Genomic DNA, 16,057 nt, shown 5'->3' on the forward strand with positions numbered 1-16,057 from the left:
AAGGAAATGGATGTTACTGGGCAGATATTCCTGGGGATGGTACAGTGAGGAATAAGGGTGATAAGGGGAAGATTGTACATGAACCCTGTCCATTTTGCAGTGATCAAATGATTCAACACATCCAGGCACAGGAACAAGACACTGGATCCCATTGTGCCCAGCCACCAGTTACGGAGTCATAGAGGTCTACAGCACAGAAAAAGGCCCTGCGGCCCATCGAGTCTCTGTCCATCAAACAAGTACCTAACTATTCTAATCCCATTTTCCAGCACTGGGCCCATAGCCTTGTATGCCATGGCATTGCAAGTGCGCATCCAAACACTCCTTAAATGTTATGAGGGTTTCTGCCTCTACCACCCTTTCAGGCAGTGAGTTCCAGATTCCCACCACCCTCTGGGTGAAAAAATCCTTCCTAACATCCCCTCTAAACCTCCTGCACCTTACCTTAAATCTATGCCCCCTGGTTATTGATCCCTCCAGTAAGGGGAAAAACTCCTTTCTGTCTACCTTTTCTATGTCCCTCATAATTTTATACACCTCAATCATGTCCCCCCTCAATCTCCTCTGCCCCAGGGAAAATAACCCCAGTCTATCCAATCTCTCCTCATAACTAAAACTCTCCAGCCCAGGCAACATCCTGGTAAATCTCCTCTGCACCCTCTCTAGTGCAATCATATCCTTCCTATAATGTGGATTCCAGAACTGCACGCAATACCCTAGCTGTGGCCTAACCAGCATTTTATACAGTTCCAGCATAACCTCCCTGCTCTTATATTCTGTACCTTGGCTAATAAAGGCAAGCATCCCATATGCCTCCTTAACCACCTTATCTACATGTCCTGCTACCTTAAGGGACCGGTGGACATGCACACCAAGGTCCCCCTGATCCTTGGTACTTCCCAGGGTCCTACCATTCATTCTGTATATCGTGCCTTGTTTGTCCTGCCCAAGTGCATCACCTCACACTTATCCGGATTAAATTCCATTTGCCACTGATCAGCCCATCTGACTAGCCTGTCTTTATCCTCCTGTAATCTAAGGCTATCCTCCTCGCTTTTTACCACCCCACCAATTTTCGTGTCATCCACGAACTTACTGATCAACCCTCCTACATTCAAGTCTAAATCATCTATATATACCACAAACAGCAAGAGCCCCAACACCGATCCCTGTGGAACCCCACTGGACACAGGCATCCAGTCACAAAAACATCTCTCGACCATCACCCTCTGCTTTCTGCCATTCAGCCAATTCTGGATCCAATTTGCCAAATTGCCTTGGATCCCATGGGCTTTTACCTTCGTTATCTATCTCCCATGTGGGACCTTATCAAAAGCTTTGCTGAAGTCCAAGTAGACTACGTCAAATGCATTGCCCTCATCTACACACCTGGTCACCTCTTCGAAAAATTCAATCAAATTGGTCAGACATGACCTCTCCTTAACAAAACCATGCTGACTGTCCTTGATTAATCCCTGCCTCTCCAAGTGTAGATTAAGTCCCTCAGAATTGCTTCCAATAGTTTCCCCGCTACTGAGGTTAGACTGACTGGCCTGTAGTTCCCTGGTTTATCCCTTCCTCCCTTCTTGAATAACAGTATCACATTGGCTGTCTTCCAGTCCTCTGGAACCTCTCATGTGGCCAGAGAGGTATTGAAAATTATTGCCAGCACCCCTGCTATCTGCTCCCTTGCCTCACTCAACAGCCTGGGATCATTTCATCTGGAGATTTACTTACTTTCAAGCCTGCCAGACCACTTAGAACCTCCTCCCTTTCTATGCTAATTTCTTTAATTATATCACAGTCCTTCTACCTGATTTCCATACCCACATCGTCCCTCTCACTTGTGAAAACAGACACAACGTATTCATTTAGAACCCTACCTACGTCTTCCGGCTCCACACACAAATTACCACTATGGTCCTTAATGGGCCCTACTCTTTCCCTAGTTATCCTCTTAATCTTAATTTACTTGTAAAATAGCTTTGGATTTTCCTTTATTTGACCTGCCAATGCTTTTCATGCCCCCTTTTTGCTCTCCTAATTTCAGTTCTCAGACACAACTTCACATCTCTTTCTCATCCCATCAACTCTAACATCCTAGTTCCCACTCTCAGCATTGAGAATAACAGCCTTTGCTGTGATCTTTCTTGGTTCAGTTCCCGTTTGGTCACCTGAGAATCCCCCTCTCCAGTTTCACCTCCCCAGCCTTTGATTAACCAAAGTTCTGTGCACAGTGCAGAGTTTTGGTTCCCTTACTTGAGAAAGGATGTAGTTGCATTGGAGGCGGTTCAGAGGAGGTTCACTAGATTGATTCCAGGGATGCAGGGCTTGTCTTATGAGGAGAGATTGAGCAGTTTAGGCCTATACTCGCTAGAGTTTAGAAGAATGAGAGGGGATCTAATTGAGGTATATAAGATGCTAAAGGGGATAGACAAAGTAGACGTGGAGCGGATGTTTCCCCTTGTGAGGCATTCTAGAATGAGAGGCCATAGTTTTAGGCTAAGGGGCGGTAGATTTAAATCAGAGATGAGGAAGAATTACTTTTCTCAAAGGGCCGTGAATCTGTGGAATTCACTACCTCAGAGTGCAGTGGATGCCGGGATGCTGAATAAATTTAAGGAGGAGATAGATTTTTAATTAGTAATGGGTTGAATGGTTATGGGGAGAGGGGTGGAAATTGGAGTTGAGGCCGAATTGAGATCAGCCATGATCATATTGAATGGCGGGGCAGGCTCGAGGGACTGAATTGCCTACTCCTGCTCCTAGTTCTTATGTTCTTATGTTCTAAATCACCAGCATTAAAGACTGAAGAAGGAATTGCATTTATATAGCGCCTTTCACCACTTCAGGATGTCCTAAAATGATTCACAGCCAATGAAAGATTTGGAATTGTAGTCACTGTTGTAAAGTAGGAATCATTGTTCAGTAAGCTCCCACAATCTTTAACGAGACTAATGACCAGAACTTCTGTTCTTGTTGGTTAGCTGATCCTTTTTTTCTGTTAAATATTGGTCAGGACAAAAAGTAAGAGTGATCTCTTCCAATGGAAAACAGAGAGGGTTTGAAATGGTACAGCATCACTTAAAATACCCAGAGAAAGTTCTAAGGCTAAAAGCATAATGTATAGCTGCAGGGTTCACAATCCATTCTGGAAACTTCTAGAAACACCAATCAAGGTTCCGGTCTGAAAGAAGATGGCTGACAGTGCTGGGTGAGAGAATGGGGGAATAATTGTATGAGGCTTGTAATCAGGCATGGGAATTGCAATGTGGGATTAATCCATGCCCATTTATAGCGATACTAGCAGCACCTTAACTTCTTGCTGCCTGCTAAATGATAGTGCTGTTCAGCCAAGCACTGAACGTTCTGCTTGGCAGGAGGCCCATGTTTGTGCCACTACCATTGAATGCCAGCCTGCATTGCTTAATGCCAGTGAGCACCAATTAAAGGCAAGGTGCATTTTGGCTGAAGCAGCTGCCAGACCTGCTTTAAGAACAGTCTCTGGGCAGGAAGAGGAGTAGAAAAGATGCAACAGGCCTTAGGTTCTCCAGTGCAGCACCAGAGGCCTGGTGGACAGGAAGAGGTCCCTTAGGGACCAGGGGGTCCTCAAGGGAGACATCACAAAGGCAGTGCATGCAGATAGCTGTTACAGTCAATGGCAGCCGTCCAGCCCTGAGAACCTGCAAGCAGTGCTGCAAGAAGTTACCTGATGCAAGTGGTCATCTTTAAATGCGAATGGTCATCTTCAAATGCAAATGTGAGGCCATTTCCTCACAAATAAACCAGGCTGCAGATGGTATAAACATCCACCTCATCCACCTCTTCCTTTCCCCTTCTCCCTCTTCTCAATCCTACCTTTGACCCTTCATTCTTTCAGATACCAAAGAACTGCCACCTGGTCAAGAACTGGTGATGGAGCCTCAGGTGTAGAAGGAAGAGGGTAGAGACAGAGCTAAGCGATCCCACAAACAATGGATCAGATCTAAGCTCTGCAGTCCAGACATATCCAGTCGTGAATGGTGGTGGACAATTAAACAACTCACTGGAGCAGGATGCTCCACAAATATCCCCATCCTTAATGATGGAGGAGCCCAGCACAGCAGTGCAAAAGATAAGGCTGAAGCATTTGCAACAATCTTCAGCCAGAAGTGCCGAGTGGATGATCCATTTTGGCCTCCTCCGGAGGTCCCCAGCATCACAATGCCAGTCTTCAGCCAATTCATAGATGCTGAAGAGATGGGGGCCAGCCCCACCTTAAAGGTGCTGAGAGCACACAGTGTATGAGAGAACTCTGTGGCGCCTGCCCACTACATTCTGGCAGCAATGACCAGCACTGCCGAGGTGCAGGCATCAGTAATGTTTCCAGGGAATGTGAGGCTGGACCATCACTTTGGTCTGTTGGCTGCACAGAGCACAGGGAAGAGGCCCTTGGCTGAGACGCCTGCCTTTATCTTGTGCAGAAAGGTTTCACATCTGAGTGACAAGAACACTGCTCATCTGAACAAGAAGCCATAGGCAGGGAGACATTCTTGGGAGTTTATTGACAATAGTGAATATTGTGTACAAGTGATTAACACCTGTGCCCAGGCTGTGGAGTTGGAGCTGCCGGGGTCAAAAGAAGAGGGGATTCGGATGGGCCGGTCACTCCCAGAGTCACCTGGGTGGATGGCCCCGGGGTGTGCACCTGCTGATCCTCCTCCCTGTGGGTGCCCGAGGGCCCCTGGCTGACTCCGGGAGCGGAAGGGGAAGCTGGAGTGAGATCGAGCTGCCCAGCACCCCTCTTGCGTACATGCTGTTGGAGGCCAACTATGGAGTTGAGCCCCATGCTGCAGTGCCGGAGCGACGTCCTATACCAAGATCTTCGTGGCAGCCGCCACCCTACCAGTGTTGACCTTGGTGTGTTGCAATGCTGGCGCTATCACCTCAGACTGAAGGAGGACGGACTCCTCCATCGTGCCTTGCAAACTGAGGAGTGCAGCAGACATCCCTCCCTGATGTTCCTGAGCTTGCCTTTGCAACTCCAGTAACTATGACATGACCGAGTCCAGAGGCTTGTCTTCTGACCTGGACTCAGTAACATTCTGGCCTCCAGCAGTCCTCCGAGTACCTGGGAAGTCCCTACCTCCGCCTGCTGTTGTCAGAAAATGTGACGTGCTCACCAGATTGTGATCCTGAGGCTGCTCTAAAGCTCTGTCCCACCGAGGTGTGTGTCTCTGCACTGGTGGAGCGCTGTGACGGGACTTCAGGGAGGGTGCCTCCAGATTCCTCTTCAGAGGTTTCTTCGGGGCTTGATTGGAGGCCCTGGGTCATGGACTCTGTCGGCTGTTTGGCAGATGTGCCTGTGAAAGCAAGGAGAGATGATTAGTGCATAGCAGTGGCCTGTGAAAGAGGACACATCACTCACAGCATGGTTGTCTGATGGATGTTGCACTGCTGGATTCTCACTTAGTAGAGCAGCGCCGACCTCACCATCAGCACAGGACCAGTCCTAGTCATCACCAGCCAGCTGGATGGCTCTGTTTTCAAAGTCTGTGAGGACCTTGATTTCGGGCATACCTCCACCAGCCTGCGACCTCTCCCTCTTGTTGTGTGCCAGCTTGTCCTGCATGAACACAGATGGAGAAAGTGTAAGCAGGATGCCTGCTGGGCCAGATGATAAGTATGCCTGGCATGTGTGGGTGCTGAGTTATGGCATGGACGGGATGAGGACACGATCCTTGGGGCAGATGAAGGTGAGTGTGAGAGAATGAATGGCGATGCCCCTTGAACAGGCAGTGAGTGAGATCCCTGTGGATGTGTGATGGGTTTGAGAGTGTGTGAGTTGGGAGTGATGAGAAGAGTGACTTACCCTGGCAGAACAAAGGAGATGATTCATCCTCTTGTGGCGCTGGGTGGCTGTCCTCTTTTGCTGGGCATTGGCACTGACCACCGCTGCCACCACCTCCCAAGCCGGGACAGTGATGTTGCTGCCCCTCCTGCGGCCAGAGCGGGGATTGAGGACATCACAGCAAGCCGCCACTTCATCCAAATGGCATGCAAGGGCGCACCATTGAACCTGGGCTTCTCTAGGATTGCTGAGGTGCTGTACTGCAGGACTGGCAGTGGTTCTGTAGAACACAAACCTGCTGTCCTCTCTCAGGATTCATCTTCCCACCATTGACATCCACCATCTGCTGTGCGCCTGCTGATGCATGTCAGCCCAAGTTACTGTCACCCATGCTGAGATAGTGCAATCCTCAGACAGCCCATTAATGCCCAGAGCTGCTCAAGGTCGGCGCACAAGACCCCAGTGAAAATCAGCAGCTTCCAGCAGCCATGCTGCAGTCACTGGGGTAACACTGTGTCAGAGCACTAGGACAGGCAAAGACACAGACAAGACAGGAACTAAGGGAATGGACAGGGTGAATAATGGAGTTTTGTGTGGAATATTGGAGAGTTTGTTGGATAAAGTTGGTATGGATTGGTTGTTTTGTGGTGGATTTTAGTTCAGGAATGTGATGAAGAGATTGTTGTGATGGTGAGTAACAGAGGAAATGTTAATGTGTGGGACTGTTGTCCAAAGAGGATTTGGGATTGAAACTGGAGTTGAATGAGGCACTCACATGCAACCTGGCCCAAACAGTGTTGTGCTGACTGCTCCTCCCCTTCCTCCACACTCTTCCTCATCCTCCCTTCATCCTCCTCCCCTCCACCTCCTTCCTTCCTTCTTCATCTTTTACAAACTTACAAACATACAAATTAGGAGAAGGAGTAGCCCATTCGGCCCATCGAGCCTGCTCTGCCATTCAGTGAGATCATGGCTGATTTGTTTGTGTTTTGAACTCCACATTCCCATCTACCCACAATAACATTTGATTCCCTTGCCTAATAAGAATCTAGCTCCCTCTATCTTAAAAATATTCAATGACCCCGCCTCCACTGCCTTCTGAGGTAGAGAATTCTCTTCCTCCTTCTCTTCTAACTTCTCCTCCTCGTCCTCTTTTTCTTTCTTATGGAATCCCTGATGTCAGGGCTGTGCCCTCATGATGTTGAGGTTGTCTAGGATACAGCAGACCACAACGAACCAGGGCCCTCACTCCGATGAGTACTGGAGGACTCCCCCTGAGCCAGACTGTTGCTTCAGCGCCCGGATGGTGCGTTCGATGAGGTTTCTTGTGACTCTCATTGTACACGTACTGGTCACGTGTGGTTGGGTTGTGGAGGGGAATCTCACCCAGGTGTAGAGTGGATAACTCTTGTCATCCAGCAGTCAGCCTCTGGTTTGATGTGGTGGCTGAAAGATGGAGGGAATGGGGGACTGGCACGGACTAAGAGCATCATGGCTGCTGCCAAAGTCCTGACATGAAGAGATTCAGGGTCGCTAGCAGTGCCATTCTCGCCCTGTTCTCAGGCTGCACGTCTGGTCCCAAGAGATAGCAGAGTTCTGTGAGCACCTCCTCCGTAAAGTGCAAATGGCACATGCACTGCTCCTGGCTTGGATAGAGGTAAGAGAAATGCTCCTGAAAGATCAAAGACAGATGAGGCTTCCTGCTAAGAGCCCTTCTCCCTCTCTCCCTCCTGCTCCCTCAACACGCAGCTTGACCTGGTTTTTGCAGCTTCTGCTCGATCTTCCTCTCATCATAGCCCAAGATGACTGCTTTCTTGTTTTTACATTACTTTAAACACTAGAGTACTGAAAAATCAGTTGTAACATCCACACTATCTGGTCTTTAACAAGCTCATGTTACATGGTCCAACATGAATACTCAGTCAAATCATATTACACCATTCCAGTACAATTGCACAATTATTTATTATTGAGTTCACAATTCACTATAAGAACTCAGGTGCAGACATCACAATTCAAGCATGACTACAGCAACAGTGGTTTACTGAAATCACCTATAGCAATCCAAACTTTGAGCTCTACATTCTATATAAACTTATACTAAATCACAATACATCAAAAGGCACACAGTGTGAACCAGGAGGAATCCGCTTAACTCAGCTAAATCATCCTATTACCATGGTTATATAGTTCACATTAGGTCTTCAATCACTTTATTACTATAAACACAGTAACAAGAACAACATCTCTCCAGACCCTGAAGACATGGACAAATGAGCTACAGACATTCCTTCATCTCCTCATCCTTGCTTTAGACCTGCTTCACAAAGTATCCCTGTTCAGCTAACCTGAAAGCTGTTTTAACTCATTGTGTGCTGATCCGACAAACATCCCAAGATGTTGAGATGCACAGGAAGTGTGAACCCCCATTTGCACAGAAAATATAACAAGTGGTGTGTTCAGAGCCTTTGCAGACACAGCTAGCCCCTTCTCCACATTCAGCCCACTCCCTGCACCAACTGTAACCAACTCCCCAAACACCAGGCATTTCCATAAACTCAAACCAAGCTGGATGAGATCCATCAGCATCTAACCTGTAAGGACCCTTTAAAGCAGTGCTGGTGGGGGTGAGGGGACCTTCCTGCTGCACATCTTACCGTGCGTGTTAGGGCATTAGGGCGAGCTGTGAGGCTGAACTTGGCAGTACTGCTGTCAAGTCAATGTTACTCACTAACTGCTGACACAATCTGTGCACTCAGCAAACTCACGAATGCACGTGCTAATGCCCCCATCAAGATGGAGTTCATGTGGGCCACACCGGAAGCATGTGTGTACAGTATGGGCATCATTTTGGCAACACAAGAATACTGAAAGCACAGGTACTGTGGAGTCATTAACTGTTGGAAAACACTGATACCCAGTGTTACACAGTTCACACACTCAGCTCTCCCACTCCACTGGAGTGGAGTAAAATTCTGATAGGGCTGGGCAGATTGGATGCAGGGATGATGTTTCCTCTGGCTGGGAGTCCTAGAACAAGGGGTCACAGTCTCAGGATACGGGATAGACCATTTAGGACTGAGATGAGGAGAAACTTCTTCACTCAGGGGGTGGTGAACCTGTGGAATTCTTTACCACAGGAGGCTGTGGAGGCCAAACTGAACATATTTAACAAGGAAATAGTTATATTTCTGGACTCTAAAGTCATCAAGGGGTATGGGGAGAGAGTGGGAGTATGGCGTTGAGATAGAGGATCAGCCATAATCATATTGAATGGTGGAGCAGGCTCGAAGGGCCGAATGGCCTAATCCTGCTCCTATTTTCTATGTTTCTATGCTCCACTTGGATGATTCAGTACAGTACAGACTCCTTTTTGGGATTCCAGGACAGTGGAGACTGTGCACTGTCTCCAATAGTAACATGGCTGAATCCCTCTTCTTTATCACTATGGTGGTATCTGTTTTATCTGGTCACAGTCTGTGTTCCTGTCTGCGATTGAGCAAGCTAGATTCAGTAGTTAAACTTAGCTACAAATGCTGATCTCTGAGAATCCAGGTTGTGGGAACATTAGTGTGAAAGGGTCAGACCTGCTGATGGTGATGATAAGGAGTCTCCTGGAATTCACATCTCCTTTCTTTCTCTATAAAGTACGAACGCCAGTGGATCAGTACGTTGGGATTGATTATTCACTCCTCAACGACCCAGATGTCAAATCTGACTGGATGGACATGGAATTCAAGGTAAGGCCTCTATACAGCTGGCAGCTTCCAGACACTCTAAGTGACCTGAGTACCTGTCTCCCAACCGTCCATGAACACCCATTTTCCAGCACTCACAGGGAGGTGGGGGCAGAGGACCATTGCATTCAATTAGTACAGCTTCCCCAATAGGTGGGTCTGATCTGAGTTTACACAAGTGCAAAGCCAGAGCAGCCCTGACAACCAGGAGGAAAGGGGACAGCCTGACCATCCCACCTCATTTTGCTGTTGAATTTCCTTCCAAGGAACAGGTTAGACCATTCAGCCCCTCGAACCTCACCCACCATTCAATACGATCATGGCTGATCTTCTACTTCAGCTCCACTTCCCTGCCCATTCCCCATATCCTTTATTTCCCTCAGAGACCAAAATCTATCTATCCCAGCCTTAAACGTATTCAATGGTGGAGCAGCCACAACCCTCTGGGATAGAGAAATCCAAAGATTCACAATCCTTTGAGTGAAGTAATTTCTCCTCATCTCAGTCCTAAATGATCGGCCCCTTATCCTGAGACTGTGCCCCCGTGTTTTAGATTCCCTGACCAGCAGAAACAATCCCTCAGTGTCCACCCTGTTAAAGCCCGTCAGGATTTTATAGGTTTCAATGAGATCGCCTCTCATTCTTCTAAACTCCAGAGAAAATAGACACAATTTACTCAGCCTCTCATCATAGGACAATCCCCTCACTCCAAGGACCAATCTAGTGAACCTTCACTGTATCGCATCCAATGTAAGTATATCCTTTCTTAAATATGGAGACCAAAACTGTACACAGTATTCCAGATGTGGTCTCACCAAAACTCTGTACAATTGTAGCAAGGCTTCTTTATTCCTGTACGACAATCGCCTCGCAATAAAGGCCAACATACTATTTGCCTCCCTAATTGCTTGTTGTACCTGCATGTTAACTTTTTGTGTTCCTTATATGAGCACAGCAAGTTTCTTCAACACTTCCAAGTTTCTCACCTTTTAAAATATCTTCCGCTTTTCTATCCTTACGATCAAATGAGGGATAGAAATAAAATAGGGCCTGGCCGATATCACTCCCATGCGGGATACAAATATATATTTAAAAAGTAGATACGAATAAAAATTAGTTGTCCAACTACTGTGAAATAGTGATCAGGCCTGGTCTGTGCTTGGGAGAGAGATGACAGCGCTGTACCTTTGTAGATGTCTGAAACATAGTTCACAAGCACTGCAAGTTGCCCATGGGGAGCACAACTAAACCCAACATGTGTAACAATGACTCCCAGCTGACCCAGTCTGTGACTGACACCAGAGGACCACCTATCTGAGTATTGAGTGGACATTTTATGACAGTGACACTTCATTCCTCATCAGTAAGAATTTCCTTCTCAAATTTTTGGGCACACGTATCAACTCAACCTTGGACAGGTTGGACAGACTTACTTCACTTTGGACAGGTGCTAGCTGCAACAGTTGAACCATTTTGCAGTTGTATACCCTGTTCCTTTACAATGCCCTGTCCCTTCCAACATTGCACTGGGAAATACTTACATTACATTTACACAGCACCCTTCACATCATCATAAAGCCCCAAAATAGCTCACTGAAGTGTTTATATAAATGTAGTCAATGTTGTAATGTAGGAAATAAAACATCCAGGAACAAAGGTGAATTTACTCCTGATGTTAGTGAGTTTCTATCTGGTTTCACTCCTGATGTTAGTGAATTTCCATCTGGTTTCACTTCTGGTTTCACTCCTGATGTCAGTGAGTTTCAACCTTGTTTCACTCCTGATGTCAGTGAGTTTCGATCTGGCTTCACTCCTGTTGTTTGCTGTGATTGAAAGGCACATGGATCTTGGCCACACACTGTTCTGCTAACCTCCTGTCTCTTGGGAATGGTACTCCTGTTTCAGGGGATGTTCTACACTCTCGGGAATGAGAACGATACGTTGCTGAACAACGGGATCATCCCTCTTGTGAAGGGTAATCAGCGAATGGTGTACATCTCTGTGTCCGAGTACTTCTTTGATTCTGCCATGTACTCCTATTATAAAGCTGGAGTATTGAAGACAGAGATTCCTGAGAACAAGGTATAGCTCCTAATCATTATAACCTCATGTCTTACAGAACAATTTACTGACAATCACTTAACTCCCTCATTCCTCATTTCTGTATAGATGTCAATGGACCTTGCTTATTTGCTCAGGACTACATTCTTTGGAGCAATCATTCTGCTGGTAAGTAACTTACAAAGATACAGACTGTTGTTGCCCCTCCCTCTCTTTGACTCTCTCCTGCTCCTCCCTCTCCTCCTGATTGTGATGTTTATGGTGACAGGCTGTTTTTGCTTCTGTCTTGGTACTCTGACTGTCTCATTTATGATGTTGTGCAGACTGCAGGAGCTGGGAAAAGTGTGAAGTTATTACTCCCTTAAACAGTCACAGACAGCACAAAATGAAGCCTGATTTGAACTCAGTACCCCATGGAATGGCTCCGAGCTCTATATCTGCCACAGGGTATAGGCATCAGTGCAATGGTAGCATCAGTGACTCAGACTGGGACCAGGGTGGTGATAGTAGCTCTGTGCCCAGTTTTTACTAATAGTGTGATCCCAACAGTCTTTGTCAAGGATGTGCCCAGAAACCAGTTGAAACAGGTATCAGAGCCGGTGATCAGAGACACAACACGAGCTAATTCTGACCAGATTTATACAGCAGTGGGTACCAATCTTTCATCTCACACTTTGACCTCACCTTTCACCCCTACACTTCAACCTTATCCTTTGACCTCACCCTTTCATCCCTATTCTTTGGTCTCAGCCTTTGACCTCCACTGTCACCCCTACTTTTTCATCTCATTCTTTCAGCCTTACTGTTTAGTGCCATGTTGGAATCCCAGGTTTGCACTAAGTGTGGTAGCGAGCGGGAAAAAGAACGTTTTACCCGCCAGCCGCAGTGGCAGATTTTCATACCGTATCATCCCAAACCCCCCACATTAATCATGCATTCCCAGGAAACACACTACTTCCATAGCGGGCAGGCTCTCATTCGCCCGCCACACCATCACCTCACCGCTTCATCATGCCGGCCGCCATATTTAAAGTGCAGCCGCGCGCACACCTCTCAGAGCTTCCAGCCAGGATTGCTTCAAAGAAGACATGACCCCGAAAGGCAAAAAGACTGCAGCTCCCAGGTTCAATGATGCGCCCTCGAGCGCCTTTTGGATGCAGTGGAGGCCCACTGTGATGTCCTCTACCCCTGCTCTGGCTGCAGGATGGGCAGCAACATCACCATCCAGCGTGGGAGATGGGGGCAGTGGTGGTCAGCACCAATGCCTGAAAAAGAGGACAGCCACCCAGTGCTGCAACAGGATGAATGATCTCCTCCATTCTGCCAGGGTAAGTCACTCTTCTTATTACTCTGAACTCACACACTCTCAAACCCATCACACATCCACAGGACCTTCACTCACTGCCAGTTCAAGGGACATCACCATTCACTCTTTCGCACTCACCGTCATTGTCCTCATCCCATCCATGGGACCACTCACCACCCACACAGGCCAGGCACACTTATCATCTGGCCCAGCAGACATCCTGCTTACACTCTCTCCATCTTTATCCTTGCAGGACAAGCTGACACACAACAAGAGGGAGAGGTCACAGGCTGGTGGAGGAATGCCCGAAATCAAGGTCCTCACAGACTTTGAAAACAGAGCCATCCAGCTGGCTGGCGATGACCGGGACCGGTCCTGTGCTGACAGTCAGGTCGGCGCTGCTCTACTAAGTGAGAATCCAGCAGTGCAACATCCATCAGACAAACATGAGCTGTGAGTGATGTGTCCTCTTTCACAGGTACTGCTATGCACTAATTATCTCCCCTTGCTTTCGCAGGCACATCTGGGAATCAGCTGAGGGTGTCCATGTCCAAGAGCCTCTAATCAAGTCCTGAAGAAACCTCTGAAGAGGAATCTGGAGGCACCCTCCCTGAAGTCCCATCACAGCGCTCACCCACACGCTCCACCAACGCAGAGACACACACCTCGGTGGGACCTAGCTTTAGAGCAGCCTCGGGATCCCAATCTGGTGAGCACATTGCATGTTCTGATCCACAGGTGGAGACAGGGACTTCCCAGGTCCCTGGCACTCGGAGGACTGCTGGAGGGCAGAACGTTTCTGAGTCCGAGTCAGATGATGAGTCTCTGGACTTGGTCATGTCACAGTTGCTGCAGCTATAAACACAAGCTCGGGAACATCAGGAAGGGATATCCGCTGCACTCCTCAGATTGCAAGGCACGATGGAGGAGTCCGTCTGTCTTCAGGCTGAGGTGATAGCGCCAGCATTGCAACACACCGAGGTCAACACTGGTAGGATGGTGGCCGCCATGGAGACCTTGGTCCAGGACGTCGCTCCTGCACTGCTGCACGGGCTCAACTCCATCTCTAATGCCATAGTTGGCCTCCAACAGTGTGTACATGAGAGGGGTGCTGGGCAGCTCGGTCTCACTCCAGCTTCCCAATCTCCTCAAGGGGTCAGCCAGGGGCCCACAGGCACCCATAGGGAGGAGGATCAGCAGGTGCACACCCTGGGGCCATCCACCCAGGTGACTCTAGGAGTGACCGGCCCATCCGAATCCCCTCTTCCTGTGACCTCAGCAGTTCCAGCTCCACAGGCCGAGGAGGGTGCCACTGTCACATAGCAGGACCCCGAAAGCAGGTCGAGGCCTCCAAGTCTCAGCCCTCCAGAGGATGCCTGCCAAAGTCATCACAGACAGGACGTCACAGTCAGCAGGCTGTTTCCACCTCTGCTGTGGATGTCGGGGGAGCACCAAGACATAGTGGCAGGGTTAGGAAAGTTAAGGAGAAAGTTTCAGTGCCTGGGAAATGGTGTTGATCACTTGTACATAATGTTCACTATTGTCAATAAACTCCCAAGAATGTCTCCCTGCCTATGGCTCCTTGTTCTGATGAGCAGTCTTTGTCACTCAGATGTGAAACCTTTCTGCACAAGATAAAAGGCAGGTGTCTCCGTCCAGGGCCTCTTCCCTGTGCTCTGTGCAGCCTTCAGACCACAGTGATGGTCCAGCCTCACACTCCCTGGATACATTACTGATGCCTGCATCTCGGCGGTGCTGGTCATTGCTGCCAGAATGTAGTGGGCAGGTGTCACAGAGTTCCCTCATTCTCTCTGTGTGCTCTCAGCACCTTTAAGGTGGGGCTGGCCCCTATCTCACCAGCACCTGTGACCAGCTCCTGAAGGGCCCAGGTACAGAAGGCAGACACAGCATTGGATGCTTTTAAAGTTTCACAGCTGTGTCTCTATGATAGGACCCTGTTCACGAGCTGCCCTCAGCAAGACAGGAGTCAGACATTCTCAGAGGCTGTGTGAAGATTTATGAAGCGTCCTCACTGCATGTCGTCATCATCCTCTACGAACCTGGCAGCTATGAGGGCCTCCCGAGTGCGCCTGCCTTGTCTGGCCAGTGTGAGGGCCTCATCCCCGTCATCGTCATCACCGAGGACCCCCTCACCCTCATCCCTGTCAGCGTCCTCCTCATTGGAGGAGACATGCAGCTCCTCCAGCTCCTCCTCAGCCAGCTTCTCTCTCCGTTGCAGCGCCAGGTTTTAAAGGGTGCAGCAGACGACGATGATGTGTGACACCCTCTGTGGACTGTATTGCAGGGCTCCACCAGACCGGTCCAGGCACCGGAACCACATCTTCAACATCCCGATGGTCTGCTCCACCAAGTTGCGAGATGCTGCATGAGCCTCATTATAGCGTCGCTCTGCTGCAGTCTGAGGCCGCCGCACGGATGTCATCAGCCACGGCCTCTGCGGGTAGCCCTTATCCCCAAGGAGCCATCACTGCAGCCTCTGTGGACCCTGGAAAATGTCAGGGATCTGAGACCTACTGAGATTGTAGGAGTCATGGATAGTCCCTGAAAGCCATGAGCAGACCTGCAGGATGTGTTTGTGGTGGTCGCACTCCAGCTGCACGTTCAGCGAATGGAATCCCTTGCGGCTGATGTAGTTGACCCCTTGTTGTGACGGAGATCTGAGCGCCATGTGAATGCAGTTGATCCTGCACCTGAAGGAAACCTGAGATCTGGGCAAATCCCAGTGCTCTTGCATCCTGGCTTTCCTGGTCCCGGGCAAAACGCACAAAGTTGTGTGTCCTCGTGAAGATGGCATCCGTGACCTCATGGATGCATTTGTGGGCGGAGGTTTGTGAGATCCTACAGAGGTCACCTGTGGAGCCCTGAAAGGAGCCACTGGTGTAAAAATTGAGCACCGCGGTCACTGTTATGGCCACTGGCAGTGGATGCCCTCCATGTCCCTGTGGTGCCAAATCCTGCAGCAAGTGGCAGATATGACTGACCAGTTCCCTGGACATGCACAGTCTTCAGCGATACTGCTTCTTGGTCATCTGCAGGAATGAAAGGCAGTGTCTATCGACCCTGGGTGTTGCTAGGCACCGACCAGCGAAAGCTCGCTGTGGC

At 48.8% G+C, this 16,057-nt stretch overlaps 2 protein-coding genes across 2 annotated transcripts in view; both read left to right on the forward strand.

Moving 5' to 3' along the window:
* The window catches only part of eapp (e2f-associated phosphoprotein), a 503,058-nt gene that overhangs the window by 472,569 nt on the left and 14,432 nt on the right, over positions 1-16,057 (forward strand). The window lies entirely within an intron of this gene.
* pltp (phospholipid transfer protein) overlaps positions 1-16,057 on the forward strand; it is an 86,644-nt gene that overhangs the window by 31,939 nt on the left and 38,648 nt on the right. The window contains exons 9-11 of the mRNA XM_078554722.1: positions 9,479-9,570; positions 11,473-11,649; positions 11,737-11,796. Of these exons, the coding sequence (XP_078410848.1) occupies positions 9,479-9,570; positions 11,473-11,649; positions 11,737-11,796 (329 nt within the window). The remainder of the gene's footprint in view (positions 1-9,478; positions 9,571-11,472; positions 11,650-11,736; positions 11,797-16,057) is intronic.

Source organism: Cetorhinus maximus, chromosome 13 (assembly GCF_964194155.1).
Source record: "Cetorhinus maximus chromosome 13, sCetMax3.hap1.1, whole genome shotgun sequence".
Classification (NCBI taxonomy): Eukaryota; Metazoa; Chordata; class Chondrichthyes; order Lamniformes; family Cetorhinidae; genus Cetorhinus; species Cetorhinus maximus.